At 42.2% G+C, this 18,579-nt stretch overlaps 1 protein-coding gene across 1 annotated transcript; it reads right to left on the bottom strand.

Moving 5' to 3' along the window:
• Positions 1–849: 849 nt before the first annotated feature.
• On the bottom strand, positions 850–17,869 carry LOC117450636 (neurexophilin-1). Its single transcript, XM_034088502.2, has 2 exons — positions 17,415–17,869; positions 850–5,228 (listed from the first exon to the last, which is right to left on the bottom strand). Exons 1-2 carry the CDS (start codon positions 17,469–17,471, stop codon positions 4,455–4,457), a joined length of 831 nt encoding a protein of 276 aa, XP_033944393.1. The 5' UTR covers positions 17,472–17,869; the 3' UTR covers positions 850–4,454.
• Positions 17,870–18,579: the final 710 nt, after the last annotated feature.

Genomic DNA, 18,579 nt, shown 5'->3' with positions numbered 1-18,579 from the left:
CATGTGCTTGTTGACCCATATGCTGCTCTCAGATTATCACATTAACCTCAATCCTGCTTTCTTCCAAATTAGATTTCTATTCTTCTGTCTCCATGTTGACTTATTTGCTTCTCTTTCATCATCTCCGGCAAGGTTATCCTGAGGCAAGCAGCACTTTTATGGGAACAGGGGGGCGTAGAGGAGGGGTGGAGGGCTTGGCTTTGCCTCCAGCCATGCCTTAATCGATCTTGTTTTAAAGGATGTTGTGAGCTGAATTTTTCAACCCGTCCCCTCGTTAACAGTTTTCAAGATGTAATTAAGAAGAGAATTCATTTAATGTCAATTATATCTTAAAATGAGCAGGGAACGTAAAAATGCACAACAAAGAAGAGTGAGAGAAGTGGGGAGAAAAGGGAAAATATGGAGAAAAAAGGAGGCTAATTAGTGGATGGTGTTGTGTTCATGAATCATTCCAGTTGAAACATTTCCTCCCTCTCCCTTTCAACCCCATGTTCCTCTCTGCTCCTTGTTCTTCTTCTGTTTCTCACTCTGAATGTATATCAGCAACAGCCCGCGGCAAAAAAAAAATTATCACATATTTTGTTGCCATTGGCACACAGTATGGGTATGCAAATATGAGGAAAAAAAGAGACTTCAGTATTGTTGGCATTCTCTTCCTACACATAAAGCACAACCAGATATAAGACTGAAGTGATTCAAGTACTTCTGTGTACTTTATTGATTTTTTGACTGTTGAAAAGCACAGTAAATGCCATCATATCATCCATACAGTATATCATCCACATGACATAGAGAAAGAAAACCATGAGGAACAAAAAAGATTAAACAGACAACCTCCACTGCATGACCAACATTTAAATACAACTTTATTCAGATCTGAGGACTTAGCTTTTATATATATATATATATTTATATGTATATTTATGTTTTCGAAAGGTCAGGTTTTGTTACTATGCTTTGCTGAGGGGACTGGTGTTGCAGTCTCTAAGGCCAAATATCCACATGTCTGTTGGCATTAGATGGTTACAGTAAGGCTAACACCGTCCATCCCACAGCAAGATGATCGCCTCCTAAACTTAGTCCAGCAGCCTTCCTTAGTTCGCCCCAGAGAGGCGGAGAGGTTGGAGTCTCAGTGTATTGCTCTGAATCTGAGAGGACGAGTAAGGAACAGAGTGATGGGCTTGCTCCCAGCCAGCATGTAGCCCAACATGTGTCCTTTTTTTCTTCACAAGTTCACTGCTGTGGGCTCATGTTGCCCAGCTTTGATTCCAACATGTGTGAGTATCCAGCTTCTCTCCGGACGCCCTGCGGGAGGCAGGGAGAGGAGTATTGAGGTTACTGAGGCGTATCTGTGTCGGGCACTCCATTGGCATTCTCTCGAGGAGATTTTATGTCCTCACAATCCAGGGGCTTATGTAGGATGCTTTGAACAGGGGAGAGGAAAATACCTAAACCAGCACATCTTAAGACTATGCGTGAACGCACAATTGTTTGATGGGATACAGATATAGAGAGGAATAGATAAATACAAAAGGAGGGAGGAATGTTCTCGCTGTTGATGTTCTGTTAGCTCGGCATTAAGCTCAGGGATTAGCCAGCTCAGCTCAGCGCTGTGCTCAGGGGGCCGGGAGGAGCAGCAATGAGGAACTACCCTCCGCAGGGTTCAACACCAGGGTAAGCAAGGTAGCGAGGGCATGGAGGCTGAGGGCAGTCAGCCGGGTCACACACAGGGAGACAACAGCGTGAACTCTGCAGGACATATGGCTGAGAAACATGTGGACCGGGGCAGAGAGAGGGAGGATGAGGAAATGAATGAACAGAGCGAGAGGCAGTGGTTCATTCATGCTGGTTGATGTGCATTTTACAAGCCTTGTATCTCATCAGCAGACAGGACTTACATCTATATTGCATGTTCCGCTGGGACTCTTTATGTATGCTTTAAATATTAATGCTGCATTACTGTGATGTGGTCGGAATAAGAAGTAGTCCTTACAAGCTTTCTCCTAGTTGGCACTCTCAGTGGTGGTCCCCTTTTTAGGATATTCCACTCACATTATTTATATTGAGACACATGTCAACATATATCGGTGTATATAGGCAACATTGTTGAATATATAATACGGTCCTGTGCAACATAATTGCTTACTCGATTATATATCGAGGGAAACATGAGGTTGTGGGTTTCAACAAAAACGCAACAAAACTGTGAGAAATGTAATCGTTAAGCTTAAAATATGTATGTTTGCTACTAACGTTAGAGAAGTACAAATGTCAACCTTGACTTTAGATTCGACCCAGGACACAACGAGCGTTCTCCTGGGTGTTTGTCCGACCCATTTATCTCTCTCTCTTGTTTGCAAGTGGACCTCAGCATGGTTTGAAGAGAAACATATTTGTGATACATCAAGAACAAGTGTAGTCGGAGAGAAAATAAGTGATCCTCGATACATATGGCAATGCAGCGTACTTTTTAGGTTGATATTTGAAAAATCTGTTTCAATAAAACAATCACACGCAAGAGGAGACCGAGGTTTGCTTTAGCCAGATGAAAAGCATTTATCATTGCTGCGGGTGGTGTAGCTGTCTGTCCCCTGCAGACTGCCTCATGCACTGCTGCCATTTGCACAAGTTGATTAAGTCGCATATGGAGAGGAGCGACCCCCCGTCTTTCAAAGTGAATTAAGGATCGCAGAGCTTTGATGTGCAGATTTACAGGTCTTTGTTTTTCTATCTTTAGCCCTGTGACTGTGCTTTTCCTCCTAGTCTTGCTCCTTTATTTCACACAGAACAGCCAAGGCAACGCAATTATATCTGGCCTTACACCAAGAGGACGGCTTCATGGTGACCACTCACTGCCGAGCCATCCACCTGAGACACGGCTGCACAGTCCCCGCGGCCGCCAAGCTAAATCCCTGACATCACAGCACGTTGGCATCAAACACGTCTCCTGATGTCACCGGTTGATGACTCTTCACACCTGTCTTGTGACTGTTCACCACAAAAGTCACTGTGGCCTCTCACCAAAACAAAGTCAGGCGACATAATTCCTAGCACTTCTTTCCACTGACACCGTCTATGAGGGCAACATGAGCCAGCCAGTGGTCATTTGTCTTAATGTGAGCGGTTAACTCTGGGCCGGCTCCACACAAAAACACAACTATCCCCATGAACCTCTTCCTATCCTCCTACTCGCTGACTTGATTTTTAGGAATACATTTCGCCCTCTCATTGAAACCTTAATTACTTCTAAAGGAGATTAAATTATAGGTAATTATTATGATAATATTTTCATTTATTCAAGATAACACAGAATTTGTCGGGAGAGAGCAATCTGCCTTACAGTCAAAGTTATCAAGGCATGAAATCAGGAATCCTGACGGCAACAAAATGTAATCTTTTTCATACAGAGGGGACAATAGAAGGAGATGCATACTCCAAGTCTTCTTCTCCACTTTAATTAAAACAGCTCACTGAATCTCTCCCTCTCTCACTCCCCACCCCCCTCTCTCTCTTAAGTGTAGAGGGCCAATTCTATCTCTATGCAGAATCTAGTTATTTTCCTCGCAATGAACTTGTCTTAAGTCCTGGCCCTGGATCTTTGTTGAGAAATTGCTTTTTCTTGCACATTTTTATTATTTTTCTCTCCCTCCTTTATTGAAATGGAGGTGGCATTACTGAGATATATATTGTGATTACGTTTGGCAGACTGCAAACAAAAACCCTGCATTGACAATGGGATGGTGGGATGGGGACAGTGGGGTGAGGAAATGGGTAAGAATAAGAACTTTTTTTGGGACGGACTTAAATGTCACAAAGAAAGATGCCCTTTAAAAAATATGTTCTATAGTGTCACCGCAATGATCCAGTGGGTGCTTACGCTTTACATTCATCTGAAATACATCTCTGTGTGTTCCCTCTGGTTTTAAATCATGTACAGTGTGCGATGATAAACACTGTATGATGTTTGTCATAAAGTCTGCATTTGTATACAACTCTCCAGTGAATCATATCAAAGGATTTATATGCAAGTGTTCTCTGGAAATGCTGCCTTGTGACTTTGCAGAAGAGCAATGTATAAAGGGTGATTGAAAGGACATTCAGACAACATTCACCAATGACTTCATGGGAGAGAGAATGAGCTGGCGAGAGACAAGTTGGCATTTAGAAACTGGAAAGAAGTAAGAAAGTGCGCGTTTGATTTGCGATACCAGTCCACTTAATGAATGCTGCACTTCCACATTCCAAATGTCCTCATTATCTGCATACTGTACTTTTTGTTTTGCATATATGTTAAATACATCTTACAATATTCAGAGCTTTTTTTTAAGGTGTCTTGCTGCCACAATGGCATTGAGGATGATGCACAGCCCCGGTTTCCTCCTCGTTTTTGCAGTCACTCCTACTCACCCCCTTGTACCTTTCCCCTCCCACCTCTCCTCCCCCCTGAGAGTCTTCTAGCCCGAGGGCAGGTAGGGCATCTCATTGTGATAGTTATAGTCCGGGCAGACTTTTTGGACCAGGCGGTAGTCCGTACTGTAGAAGGAAATGTAGATACAGATGACCTTGAAAGGCTTGGAGCAAATCCAGGACACGTGGCTCTGAATCTGCTCCTGAAAGCAGGTCTTGGACGGGTCGTAGTTGCACAGCGAGGTGCGCTTGCTGCGATCCACTTTTTCATAGTCCACGCGGCAGTTGAAGATCTTTGAGTCCTTGGGGTAGACTACGCTCTGGCGCTCCAGGTCAAACTCCACCGCCTTGACAGGTGGCACCAGGCTGACTGAGATGTTGCCCTGGCCTGTGGAGTTGTGACGGAAGTAGACGCTGAACGTGCCGTTACCGTGGTCCACGATCTTGCCGGTGATTAGCAGGTTAAGCCTCACCGTCTTGATGTTGGAATAGAAGTCTCCCCAGCCAAACATCTTCTTGAACTTCCCGGTCTTAACGATGGGCCGACGTTTGACCCTGGAGCTGGAGGAGTCGGGTTTGAGCAGGTCGCTCCCCAACATCTCCCAGAATTCCTGTTTAGAAAACTCCTGCTTGGAGAATGGGATGGGGGTGCGGTAGGGCAGCTCCAGAGAGGTGCTGTTAGCAGCTCTGCTCTTACTCTGGAGCATCCAGCGGCTCAGGGGCGACAGGGGGGCCTGCCCACTCAGGAGGCCCACCGTCTTGGAGGAGTGGTCTGAAGAGCTCTTGGTGCTGGAAGAGTCGTCTTCCTGACCCAGGGCCACCTAGAGAGAGGAGGTGGGGGGTGGGGGGTGGAAGAAGAAAATAGAGAAAGAGAGTTATCAGCAAGGTAGAAAGAAAAGTGTACAGAAAAGAAATGAAAGGCTTAATCGATACTTAATTTACAGCTCACACCTCTAGTGGTAGTCGCCATGACATTCTATCAATGTTATATATATAAATAAAAGCTTGAAACTTGGCAGGTATTGCTATTATTACATTCTTTTGTTTACCCTGGCCGTGAGAGAAAATTCTCCTTTATGTCTAGTTTTCGCAGAGCCGATGTAATTCCCTAAGCTCTCCAGTAATGGGCTCATATGCTACTTGAGGCCAGAGGGATCAGAGAACAGATTTAAAGAGAAAATCCACACTAAAACTGAATTCACATCAAGTGTGTTACTCCTGTGGTCTCGGGCAGTTAAATCAATATTTGTGAAGGTGGACAATTTTCTACAAAGTCTATAATCCTGTAAAACAATAAAGCTCTGTCATTAAGAAACACTTTCAAGAGTTATCTCTCTGACAGCAAAGGTCTTGAGGTTGATGTATGCACTTAGTAAGTGTCGGATGCACCACAACGAGCACAACTACCTTCTGCATCCTCTAAGGCGCTATAATCATGTTTTAGCTCATTTTAAGTCAAACTAATTCAGATAAGGTCACTTGAAGAAAATCTAATTGGAAAGAAATTCAAAATTCTTATACACTGAAACTCCAAGAGGACACTAGGCTGTGTTTCCTGTTTTAAAGTGAGCTCTTTGCTTCTCAAGCACATGTGTGAGTCTGAGAACAGGGGAAGCTATTATTGCCTCGAAAGATTTGGTTGGAGGATCAAAGAGTTTGAGGAAAGGGAGCTGGGCAAGCGTTATGTCCAATTAAGACCTCCAGTGTTTTAATTAAAGACAAAAATCTACATCGGCACACACACAAAGCTGTCAGATGTTAACATCAGCTGAGGGAAAGAGAAGCGGAGTGAGGGAGATAAGAAAGTGCTGCTGTGCTCAGCAGTAGCTTTGTGTGAATGAGAGAGCGAAGTATTGGGTAATTATTTAACGGTAACGATAGTAACAGGTAGCTTCTATCTGATGTGTCATTCAAGTCACCAGCATTATTGTCCTTTGGCAGTGGGGAGCTCACCCACACGTTGTGTACTGTGGTGTACACGAACAATAAGTGATGCAAATGCAGGATAAGTTTGTGAATGTGTGCTCGACCCGGAGAGATTTCACACCGATGCATAATGCATGCATGCCTGTCTGTTCTCTGATCCAGCTACTGTCTGCCAGGGCTTCCTCACACAGGCTTAGTCAGGATTATTAAGTCAGACTCTTTTTTATTCCATTTTATGCAGGTTTTTTGAGCTCGCCCAGATTTGCTCTGAGTCAGTCAGAGATATTGATTTCCCGTCCCTCTTAAAACAAGTATTTCCTTTCATAACAACGCGTATCGCATTTCAACTGCCTTGCGAGGATTCCCGCTGATGTGGTTGTGGTCTGGTGTTGGGACTCCGATGAGAGGACTCCCCTCTTCCTCTTATCTGGCCCGATTACCACTTGGGTGTTAGAGGCCAGACGTCCTCTGCTCCAGTTACCTGTCTGCTGCTACGCTACACTGCCGCTCACATCATTCAGCCTCTCCACGGGGGGCGATAAATGTCTTGACAAGGACTCCTTCCTCTCGAATCCGATAGTTCCGATAGCTTCTTCGAGAACCCCAAACACATTAATAATGAACAACAATGTTGAGGTGCTGAAGACATAATGATTTTAATCTTTTCAGATGTGTCTTTGTTTTTTCAGAGGGGCAGTTAAGGGTAGGCAGGATGACTTTGATGACAAATACATCATTCCCCACGGCTCCTATTGAAGGACAAGCGGTGTTTGATTTCTGTTCTTCAATGAGCTGGTGGCTGCTGGGCACAGAGCGTAACACTCGCCTGCCTCCCCAGATAGTGCTTAAGATCTCCTGCGGTGTTTTAAAAAATGGCCCTTTAGGGTTCTTGAAAAATATGTTGCTCTTTATTTCTATAAAACTGCCCCTTGCTTTTAAGATCCAGATCATTTTGGCAACACTGCTGCTTGTCTAGAGCGACTCTCAGATGGCGCCAACACTCCTATCTGAGCAAACACATATTGCAGCATGCTTTGCTGTACAGTAACCTTTAAATTGAGCAAGGCATCCCTCCCTCTCCCTCTCTTGCACAGTCTTGATTAAAAAGCCTGAGAGGACAGGCTGCAGGAGGACAGATGAAGAGAGCATTGTGCTATTGTTGTAACAGTAGACTTAAGTGTCTGGCACTGCTAGAGGTGTCAGATTCAGTGTGCAGCATCATTGTCAAAGACAAATGTTCAAATGAGCTCTAAAAAAGAAAAGAAAGCACCGAGCAAGAGCTGCAATTACTACTCCAGTGTGAGAACACATGCCGTGTGACTGTCCACACCACCTGTCTTCAAATGCAATTGTGGCTTAATTTCTTAATCTAAATGTTTTATAGCATCATTTTGTACATATAGTCTTTGCATGTGTTCATGATTTGCTGAACAATGCGTCTTACGGTTGCAGAGGTCACACGTTATACTGCAGCACAGAACATATTTTTCATCATTAAATATTATAACAATCACTATTTTACACTCCATTCTGAAAAACTGCCGACTACTCCAATTCTCTTGCCGCTCTGCATTTAACTAGCAGAGTATATGAGGTGTAAGATTTAACTATCAGCACGCATCCAACTTTGCCTTATGCAGTGTAAGCAAGTTGAAATGTTGGAGGAACACCCCTGAGTTCCCTGTTGTTTTCGCAGTGCTTAAAGATTAATGCATTACTCCACTTTAGTGGAATATTCATACTTTTTAGCAAGCGTAAGGCAACACTGTTTGGTTAACAGTGAAGCACTTTTTTCCAAGAAGTCACCCTTTGATGATGCACCCCAATTAATATATACTTCTTTCAATGACTTGTGTTGTAACATTAAAGAAGTTTGTCAAGTGACAAGATGAATATTTTCAGGGCTGCAGCTTTTAATGTCAACGGTTTACTTTATTTTCAGACCAAGTTTGTTTTGTTTCATGAAGCTTGGCAACATGTATCCCAGATTTAAGTACTGTAGGCAAAGCGTGGGCGATGGGCAATCAGGTCTTAGTGAGGGGGCGGAGGTTCGGGTGATTTTGTCATTTGTCATGTGGGCTAAGTGAGTCAGTGAAACGGCTGGAGAGGATGGGAGGTGGCTGCAGGCTCTGTCGCTGTGGTAATTGTGAGTCATTCAGCCTCACTGAGCACAGGCCCCAGGCCTCTCTCCCAGCAGGGAGTGTGCGGAGGGAAGTGATCCTCACAAGCCTGCCAGCTTCACAGGCAATAATCAGCCTGTTACAGTGACAGGTACACCATTTTAACCCCTTCCCCCAGAAGCACACTATAGTTTTAATGCAGCAGAGAGAACAGGGAGCCACTTAACTGGAATCTGTGCCATAACTTACACAGAAGCTTGGGACTGACACCAAACCAGTGTGTCTAGCAAAGGATATTCTTCCGATTGAGACTCCTACTTCAGTTTTAACGTTTAGACTACTTAAGTTATGTTAGAGATAAATTAGCGGTGCAGATATCTTACTAACAGCTATACGGAGTACTTAATTATACTGAATATGTAGGAATAAAACTCGATATGAATTTAAAAGGTGATAATATACAATCGTAGTCACAACTAGCTTCTGCTGCCCCCAGGTGGAAAAAAAGTCAGCTTTTGCAGGTTTAAATACAATTGTGACTTTACCTTTAACAATATGTTGCATCGTTGTGTTTCATAACATCAATTTGAGTAAGGAATCTAAATGTTTCTTTCACCTCTGAACATTACAAGTTTAAATGTGCACTCTTTACTCATTTCAATAAATATTTAGGACATATATATTTATTTGTATGTGCACTGTAAACTGCCTATCTCTGTCCAAACAAGCAGACTTACCCTGCAGTTGCTTACGGTAACCTACAGTACAGTTATGACTTTGAAATTGTATTTTTATGGATGCATGATCTGGATTGAATAAAATGGATTGATTGATACAGAGATCTTCCTGTAGAGACACCCAGCAGGGCCGAAAGCATGTGCGTGTCCTGGGGAGCTGACAAGTTCAATAACCACTCCATTTCCCTCTGACTGTTGAGTTGCAATCTTCATCTCTAATATGACATCAATTTTTTATTAAAGACCCAGGCAGCTCAGATTTCTTAAGTGTTCGTCAATGCTTTATTCTTTTTTTTCTCTTTCTGCTTTCCCCGTCTCCAGATATAATATGCTCACTGCAGGAGCCTTCTCTGTAACATGATTAAAGTCTGAAAATGTCTTTGGCCTTATAACTAATTATTCTTCTGGCTAGTGTAGAGCCTAAGAAGAGGTGGAGAGAAAGGTAATTTCACAAGAAACAAGTCATTTGACTCTTAATGAATAATTTACTCCTGCTTCTTGGGGGTCACTGAAGATTAGATCTGCAGTTGGCGAACAAACTAACTACTCTGAATGTTTTTTCCCGATCTAATCTTTCTTACTGCATCTTCCAACCTCTCCGCAGCTCTTTTTGGATAGGTTTAGTTCTGTGGTCCAAGTGGGGTTTTGGCTCATTTTGTATGCTCAGAGAGAAACAGGCTCTGAATTGGCTATTACATTTTTTACATTATCAGATATTGACAAACTGGCGGTGCAAGGAGGGTGGACAGGGGACTGCTTCCCCCCAGTGTGTCCCCAGGGAGAGAAGCCTCGATAGGGCAGAGCTGATTAAAGCGGTGTTACAGAATTCACACCTGTCGGGTAAAAGCTGGAAAGAATCTGCACTTCTTGTCTAAGGGAGGTTCAGGTATAAAAAGCGTCTTGTTGTCTGACTTAGTGCTGCAGTCTTTCAGTATGATTCTGAAAAAACTACCCAGGAGATTAAAATCACAAATACCTAAACAGTTATTCGTTTCAATCCTAAACTGAAAAGCAAATATATTTTGCTTTGTTCTTAAATTGCTTCAGTAAAGGTCAACTCAACACAAAACAATTTTAACTGTTAAGCTCCCACCTGATAGTGTGTGTACATATATGAACAGGCTCCAGTCACACAGTAGCAGTAAAAGTATGTTAGTGAAAAGCTTTACATACAGATGTGGTTGCCCAGGTGGGCCAGATGTGTGTACATTATGGTGAACACAAATGCATTACTACCCTGATTGTCAGTGTTGCAGGCTGCATGCCTTTAAGGCTACAAAATACCACACCCAGACAACAGCGAAGCACCAATCTGGCACTGCAATCTGCTTCTTTAGCTGAAGTCGAACTTTTTTCTGTTTAGCCGCAGTCTTCAGCGAATAACGGCAAATGTGAGACGGGAAGTGAAATCTGATCACGAGTGCTTACTTGTGAAACATTTGACACGCATCCTCACAACAGGTGTGAACTGCAGTCTCTCTCAACTGCATTAGAACATCACCAAAGGGAGGGACATTGTGCTATGTGTGAAGTGACAAGTGACCTCTAGCAGTAAAAAGAATAACATAAATACGACATTTGTTAACGTCCAGTAGCAAACATTTTGTTGTTATTCTTCTACAAATGTGACTCTTGTTGATGTTTGAACACGTTGGCTTTGACATTGCATACTGTTATCTGTCTCATACCATGAGTAAAGGTTTCTTTTCACCAATACTTCCTTAACCCTAGCCAAGCAGTTATAGTTAACCAAACTACAGTGGCAACAGCTCAGAATACTTGTAGATGTGTCACTTTTTAATAAACTAAGATCTAATTTTACGTTGGGTCAGAAAACGTCAACACCTTTCCAAAATATGAAACACTACAGCTCCCAACAGTGTAACTGGGAAGTGGTGCATTGACCGCTGAAACTGGACAAACAAAGGGTAAAATAATTGCTTGTCTTTGCTGTCATACATGTTTCACAGCAATACATTCTCAATTTAGAGATCAGTGTACTCTGCAAAAACTGTTCCTACTGTATTATCCATTTATTATAGTTGAAACACTCTTTCAAGCTCAGCCAAATTCCCAGATCCCTATGGCTGTGTGCTATTTTAATTGGAAACCCCAGTAAAGACCCTCAGCAGGTCTTGTCTGGACATGTGCACCACGCTGACCCTGAAAATCACTGTACCATCACCGGGCTGCACACTGGTAACCTGCACACTAAATGTTCATTCATGCAGAACACACTGTTTACAGATTGTGTGAGAATATAAATCGGCTTTTGCTCCGGTCTCATTCTGCTGTAGTATCCAGCTTCAGTTTCCTTCATCGTTAAACTGCACTGACAGCCTTATGTTCCCCCTTCAAATAAACCCACGTCCCCTGGTCCCACATCGTCTTTTCTAATATTGTTTAGATGCATACTTGAAAGGGTGAACATTCATTCTATATTGACACTTTCCATAACACTTTCACAACGCACTAAAACAACTTTTACTATTGTCAGTTCCCGCCGAAGCTCTCTGAAATTAAAAGGTCTCTCATGGATTTTCCCTTAGTTATTCCTCCGTGTGAAAGTCAAGCGCATCTTTATCTGTATCCTCTGGGGAGTTACACCCACTCAATCTACCCAAGGCTATGAGGAATTTTACTTTAAGCGTTGCACTGTAATCCACCTTACAGTACTCCAACAGGCAGACAAACCCACAGATATTCTTCCTGGATCTGCCCTGTCTCCCCGGCATCCTCCCAGAGAGCAATGCCACATTACATTGTACTGGTTTTGAGCAGACAACGTATTCTGTCTCAGGACAGCTCTGCGCTTTACCATGAAGGGCTGTCAGTGTGTCAGGGAGTGTGCTTTTTCTCTGTCCGTCTCTCTCAGTCTCTGTCTGTCTGTCTCTGCTGTGTGGCCGCTGGGAGCCTGAGGGGGGAGGAGGAAAGGGTGGGGGGGGGAGGACTGGCTGCCGGCTTCCTCGATGGGTGGTCAGAAGGGAAGGGATGCACCTCTGGGGTCACTCGTACTGTGGTTGTGCATAACTCAAGCTGTTTACACCACAGGCAGGAAACAACATAGGTTATAACCCCAGCACCCCTTCTCATGTATAGCTTCTTCGTTGTTCTTTTATTATTATTTTTGTCATGCTCATTGTTCGTTTTATTTATTTTTTAACAATACATATGGATCTAAAAGTTTGAGCAAAACATAAAGTAAGAATTACACCAGATGAGCTGGCAGAGCCAAAAAAGCCACACGGTCTGTGTGGCTTGAAGAAAACATGAAATGAAAGGACAAAAACAACAATCATGCAATTACCTGAGCAAACCATCTACTTTAATACATTTCGACTCACAATAAGGTTCGAGCCATGGGCATTCATAAAGTTCATGGCTGGGGCTGAGTGTAAAAATAATGTATAAACTGAACATTGTGCCGTTTGTGGACTCGGAAAACTGTGGCCCTGGTAGAACTTGTGAAATGGTTACGGCTATGACTAAGAACGCAATACAAAACATGTCTGATGATAGTCATAGTCATTACTTGGTTAATTCAGGTATTTAATTTGATCTTTTAAAAATGTTTAATACTCTTTTTGCTTGTGTTGTTCCATTTACTGTCCACAACTTAAATATGCCATATAATCTTCATATTGTGGGAAGCTGGAAGCAGCGAATCTGAAAAATGTTTGCTTGAAAAAGGCGATTTATCTAAATAATTGTATTTTTAAGTTGTTGCTGCTTTACAAATGGGAATGAGTGTGGTTGCTGTATCACACACAATATAAATCGGAAGATGTCATGACCTGATGACAAAGTACAGGACAGATCCTCTGCACAATAAACGGTTCTGTCTGTTTCCGCTGTAGCTCTGCACTCAAACCCTCCCTTACGAGGGAAATTATACAATTATGAATGAGTTTGTGTTTCCTGCAGCTGTGTGGGATGTGAGGTGGAGAGTAGAAGCTTACAGTATGAGCTCTGACATGCAGATTGCAACCGTGATGGCAAAGAGGAAGACTCAAGAGAGCGAGAATGCCCAAAACAAAAAAATCTGTATTCACTCAACTGCTGCTGTCTCACATTTGTGTCTGCATGCAATATAGAATTGATCAGACAGTGAGTTTTCTTCCATTTGTCTTCTCAGGATTAAGGTGGTGTTTCTGCTCAGCCCGGGATGTATGTGGGTGGACAAGGTCAGCGACCCTGTGAGGAGTGAAGGTATCTAAGAAGCATGGATCTAAGGCTTTGTGACATTCACAAATGGAGATTGGAGTCTGATGTGGTTAGAATTAGTGCCAGACAGCCTCTGCTTTTTAATCTTACACACACATATTCACGATTGCACAGTGTATTGCACATTGCTGCACGAGGCTGTCTGGTGGAATTCCAAGCAACCTCAAGGCAGTTTTGCTTAGTTTTGTATGCCTTTTTGTCGTTGCTTAGTTGCTCTTTGTTATGATTCAAGTGTCCCATTGCTCTCTCCACATCACAATCCTGGTGTTCGGCTCTGTGAAGCATTTAGTGTAAGAACTGTTTGTTTTAATTGACATGTCACGTTAAAAAGTGTGTGTTTCCTTGCTGATGGCAAAGTCAAATAAAGGGTGATGGTAAAAGTTTGTAAACTAAAAACACATTGTAACAGCACTATATCCGTATGTGTGTCGTATTTTCTTTGTATTATTAAAGCACAAAAACCTTGGAATATATATAATGTCTTCACAGAGATTCAATCCGCATTCTGTGCAGAGCTGCAGCGGTGACACTCAGCTTTCAAGCAGGATGGCCAGCGTCCTCATCTGCACTGAAAGCAATCAGAGGGAGTATGTAACCTTCCTGTCTCTCATGGCCAAAGAGAAACTACCTGAGGTTCATGTTTTCCAGAACATTGTGTGAAAGAGCAGTTGTGAGCTGCTGCATCCCCAGCGATCTCTACCACATGTGGGTGCAGCGCGTCATTTTCTTTAATTATTGGCTCTTTTGTGGGTGTGCATTTACCGCAATATTAGCTCCTAATTTGTATTGACTGAGTGAAATGTTTGAAACATTTTAGCTATTTGAAATGATGAGACACGATGATCGAGAACATAAAAGGAAATGTGTTTGGAATGATTTGAAGGGAAGAGTCTGCAGTTCACTTGCTCAGATGCCCTGTTCTGTTACAGTTCATTTCTTTATTGGTAATTATTCAGATTGTTGACCTTTGCCCTCCCAGTTTTTACTGGCTTGTCCGGGGATTCAGATTGTCAACCTTGCGCTGTGCATGGTTTAGCCACAGTTGTAATTGTATGTGGATTGAATGTGTTTACTGTATGTGCAAAGGGAAGTAAACATCTGTGAGGACTGTCAATGAGGTGTATACACGTATAAGGCAGATGTTTAACTCATTCCTTTTGTAGCCCTTTATCTATACCTCGTCTAATTTCTGCTCATTAACTTCATCAACAGTCTGTACCTCTATAGATACCTCTATTTTCTCAGCATATTGCATGCGCTCATTTACATTTTCTGCATAATAAGTGAAGGATTATGTCTTAACATAGGCTGTGACTTAGATAATAGAACTGAAACAAATCGTCAATTAATCGATTGGTCGTTTGAAAGCAAAAGATATTATGATATTCGACTCACTGTTGAATACATTTTTCAAGCGAATTTCCAAAACATTTGGTGGTTCCAGTTTCTTAAATGTGCTTTACTGATGAGCTTTTTTCTCAATTTTAAATAGTGTTTTAGACCAAACGATGAATTGATGAATCAGAACATTTAAAATCAGATAATTCCGTAATGAAAATAATCATTGCAGTTCTTTTGAACATCTTGGCTCTGCTCAACCAACAACTGAATAATGTCCTCGTGAGAGGACATTAAATATCAAACTATCCCCCTAAATATTCCACAGATTATTTTCCTGATATATGCATATCAGAAATGTATCTCACCGAGACAAATCTAGTCAGCTTGCCGAGCATCACAGAAGAAAAATAACTCTAACCACTTCCAAAAATAAACATAATTTCTCAAGCAGTCAATTATACAACTGAGATGGTTTATATTATTCATAACCCCTCCATTCAAATACGAATAATAATTAACATTTGAAACACATCATTCATCACATCAACAACAACCATAGTGGCACCTCTTAATACTTGTCTATATTCGAAGTCATTTGGAAAAGGCCCCTGGAGAACTGAACCCTCTCTGAGAATTGCGGCGCTATTACAACAGAAATTCATCCAAATCGAATTTTAATGCATAGTAGGCTTATACGATTATTAATCACGACTCTCTTGAATAATAAAAAGTTACTTAATTTATTAATTGCTCAATAATTGATCAATGTCATGGGGCTAATGAATTACCCAAAATCTCCTGCTGAGAGATGTCATGTACGTTTTTCATAGATACATGGTCTAGCGTGGGAGAAAAAAAACCAATTAATTTCATTATCATTAGCCACAGAACTTTCTGGTTATAAAAGGCTGTATAGCCCTACAGCTCACAGAACCAAGACAACACAAGGCTGAGGTTTAAGCCTATTATCCCACTCTTGTATCTAGTTATTCAACGGCTGAAAAGGCATTCGTCCTCCATATCTTAAGTCAAAGGGTGGTCTCTTCTCTCTCAGAAATCGGTCAATACTCAATACATCTGTGTGTTAAGTATTTTACAAGCCATGTCTATCAGACCTCGAATCACTAAAAGGGCCATTACTTCACTGTGAGCACCTTAATAATACGCTATGAGAATCACAAGGTCATCCTTGAAGGAATGCCGGCACAAATGGATGCATCAAACAAGCACTCAACCTCACTTGAATATTTCCACTGCACTTTCTTTTGGAGCTTGCTCATTTCCTGGGCCCTGTGTTAGTCAGCCCAAGGGTTTCCGAGCAGACGACTATTCAAGTTTTCTCATGTGAATCAAAAGCTGATTTCTCATTAAAGGCTGCTTTTTAATAAATCTGTGAGCATACATGAAAGAGGAGTGGGCGATCCAAATGTGATAGTATGGTTATGTAATGCTGGATGTGTTCATTAGGACTGCAGAAACAGTTCATGTTTACACATCTGGTGTTATAGGTCAGTGGGGGTCCTTAGGGAAGCTATCATGCTTCACTTGGGTTAAAAAAAAACTCTTTTTGATCAGATAGTCCAATTACAATTCAGAGAATCTGAGGAGATGTTTCAAAGTTATCTCACCATTCACGGAATACATTCTGTATTTAATCATACTTTAATTGAAAAGGTGAGTCCTCAGAATAAATACTTTACAAAAAGAGGTAGTGTATCCTTCTTTAGACATGGGAATGTGCACACAGTATGATTATGCTTTTCCTATGTCCACACATGTACAACCACATGGTCATTAACATACAACGTTGTGGTAGGTACATTAATTTCATATAAAACAAATCTGCAAAAATGTGCTGTGTCTGGTGTTAGTTGGTTGTTTTATGCCAGGTGGGTGAACACCTGCAGAGTAAAGCTTTCTCTAATTTACATATACCTTTTGTTTGCAGTATGGTGCACGTGGTGATAACTCAGTGCATGCATATCAAACAAGTAACAGTTTATATTGATTTTGTTTTAGTTGGCTCTTTTCTTGCTTTGGCTTAAAGTGGGAAATTACACCTGCATGCATACGGTGCAATTTATTTAGGTGTACTTGTCTTGTAATTATTTCGGTAAAAGATATGTATTCACGTACAGTTACAAAGTTTAAAGTGACTTAAATATGCTGATTGAGTGATGGGTTTAGCAGAACTGTCTCGAAATACGCACACTGATTGTAGATTCCGGCGTGTGGCACAATGCTCCGCACCGAGTGTCCGCTGGGAATAGTGATAGTGCACCCGCCGTACCTGAGCCGAGCCGGGTCAAAGTGAATGTTATTTAGTGTACTTCATAATTAGAATTAAATAAAACACAGATGTCGCCGCAAATGCACTTGGAATCAGCGAGCATGAGCACCGCAGACGAGAATAATCTCTGCAAGAAACACAAACCAACACTTCTAGCAATGTATCATTTTGACCAGCATCTCAGTTTTCAGTTTCCACACAATTGTAGTAGCCTATACCTTCGAGTTTATAAGTGTTGGGATGCAGACACCTTACAGTAGCTACCGCGTGACGCAGGTGCAATGTGTGACATGTCAAATAAAATGTAATTTGGAGCAAGATGCGTAAATATTACAGCTTGACTTTAACCCACTCCCACTGTTCTCTTACCAAACAAGCTGTTCCGTTTAGAAGGAGCAGGATGAAGCCGTGGTTGGGACGCATCATTCCGGCGCGTAAAACCCACAGCTCCCCCTCCCCGGTAGCAAAAAAATGAAACGAAAAACTCCCGCACACGGGTTTTTCCTCCTTCAGGAAGATGTTCTTTCTCCGGCACCGGATTCCTCTCGGGTGACGCACGGTCCCATGTCCAAGGCAGACTAAACTGCAGCTTCCACAAACCTAAAAAAACCGCAGAAACCACTTTGAGTCCCTCTTTTCTGTCTTTTCTTTTATAGTCAAATTAGTTGTGGTATGAGAAATCCATGAATATGCGGGAGGCTTTTATCATCCATGAAAACAATTAAAGAGATCCCAGCTCAAAGTAAAATGGTTTGACTGGGGAGTGGGTTGATCATATCTGGTCATCGGAACAGAGGAGATCCTGGAGTGAATGAGCTACAGCCTCCTGCAGAAACTCAGCTGAGACTGGCAAGAGCTAACACACGTTTAAACAGTTTCTACTCTCTCACTCCCATTTCTCTCTATTTCCCCCTCCCTTATCTCTATCTCTCTCCACCTATCCAGCAACTCCTTCCTTTCCTCTGCCAGCCACGTTCTAGTCCTATCCCCTCAATTCATTTAGCATGCAATCAAAGGGAAACAAAGCTATTCAAATGAATAACCAGTAGCCACACAACAATTACCATCTGTGTCCCAGTGCATCTGCCTCTATTTTCTAATCTCTAACTAATATATTTAACATCAGTTGTTCTACAACAGCCTGCCCCACTCATCCACTGACGACATTGTGGGCATTTCTCATCACCGAGCTCATGGGTGGGTGAACATCCTTGATTAGGAAAGACTGGGACTGTTTTCACACTGTTCTTGTCACAACACAAAGGACTTGTGTGTCATATGGTGATGTTGAAATCTGCAGCTAAGGGAATTTGTCCCAAAGCCTGATCCTCATGCCTGCTGTCACTTGAAGCATGATTGGTTGTCCTCCCCACAGGTCAGAGAGGGATCTTCTGAAGAGTATTGACATTCTCTCAGAGCACCGAGGAACCAGTGACCGACACCTCAGGGGGGTGTGATTGATAAAGACGTTCCTCAATAACGCACAGTTCATTAGGAGTGGGTTAATGGAGTGAAATGCAAGGTATCACTTCGC

This window comes from Pseudochaenichthys georgianus, chromosome 8, assembly GCF_902827115.2.
Source record: "Pseudochaenichthys georgianus chromosome 8, fPseGeo1.2, whole genome shotgun sequence".
NCBI lineage: Eukaryota > Metazoa > Chordata > Actinopteri > Perciformes > Channichthyidae > Pseudochaenichthys > Pseudochaenichthys georgianus.
This window is presented reverse-complemented; position numbering and strand designations above follow the sequence as displayed.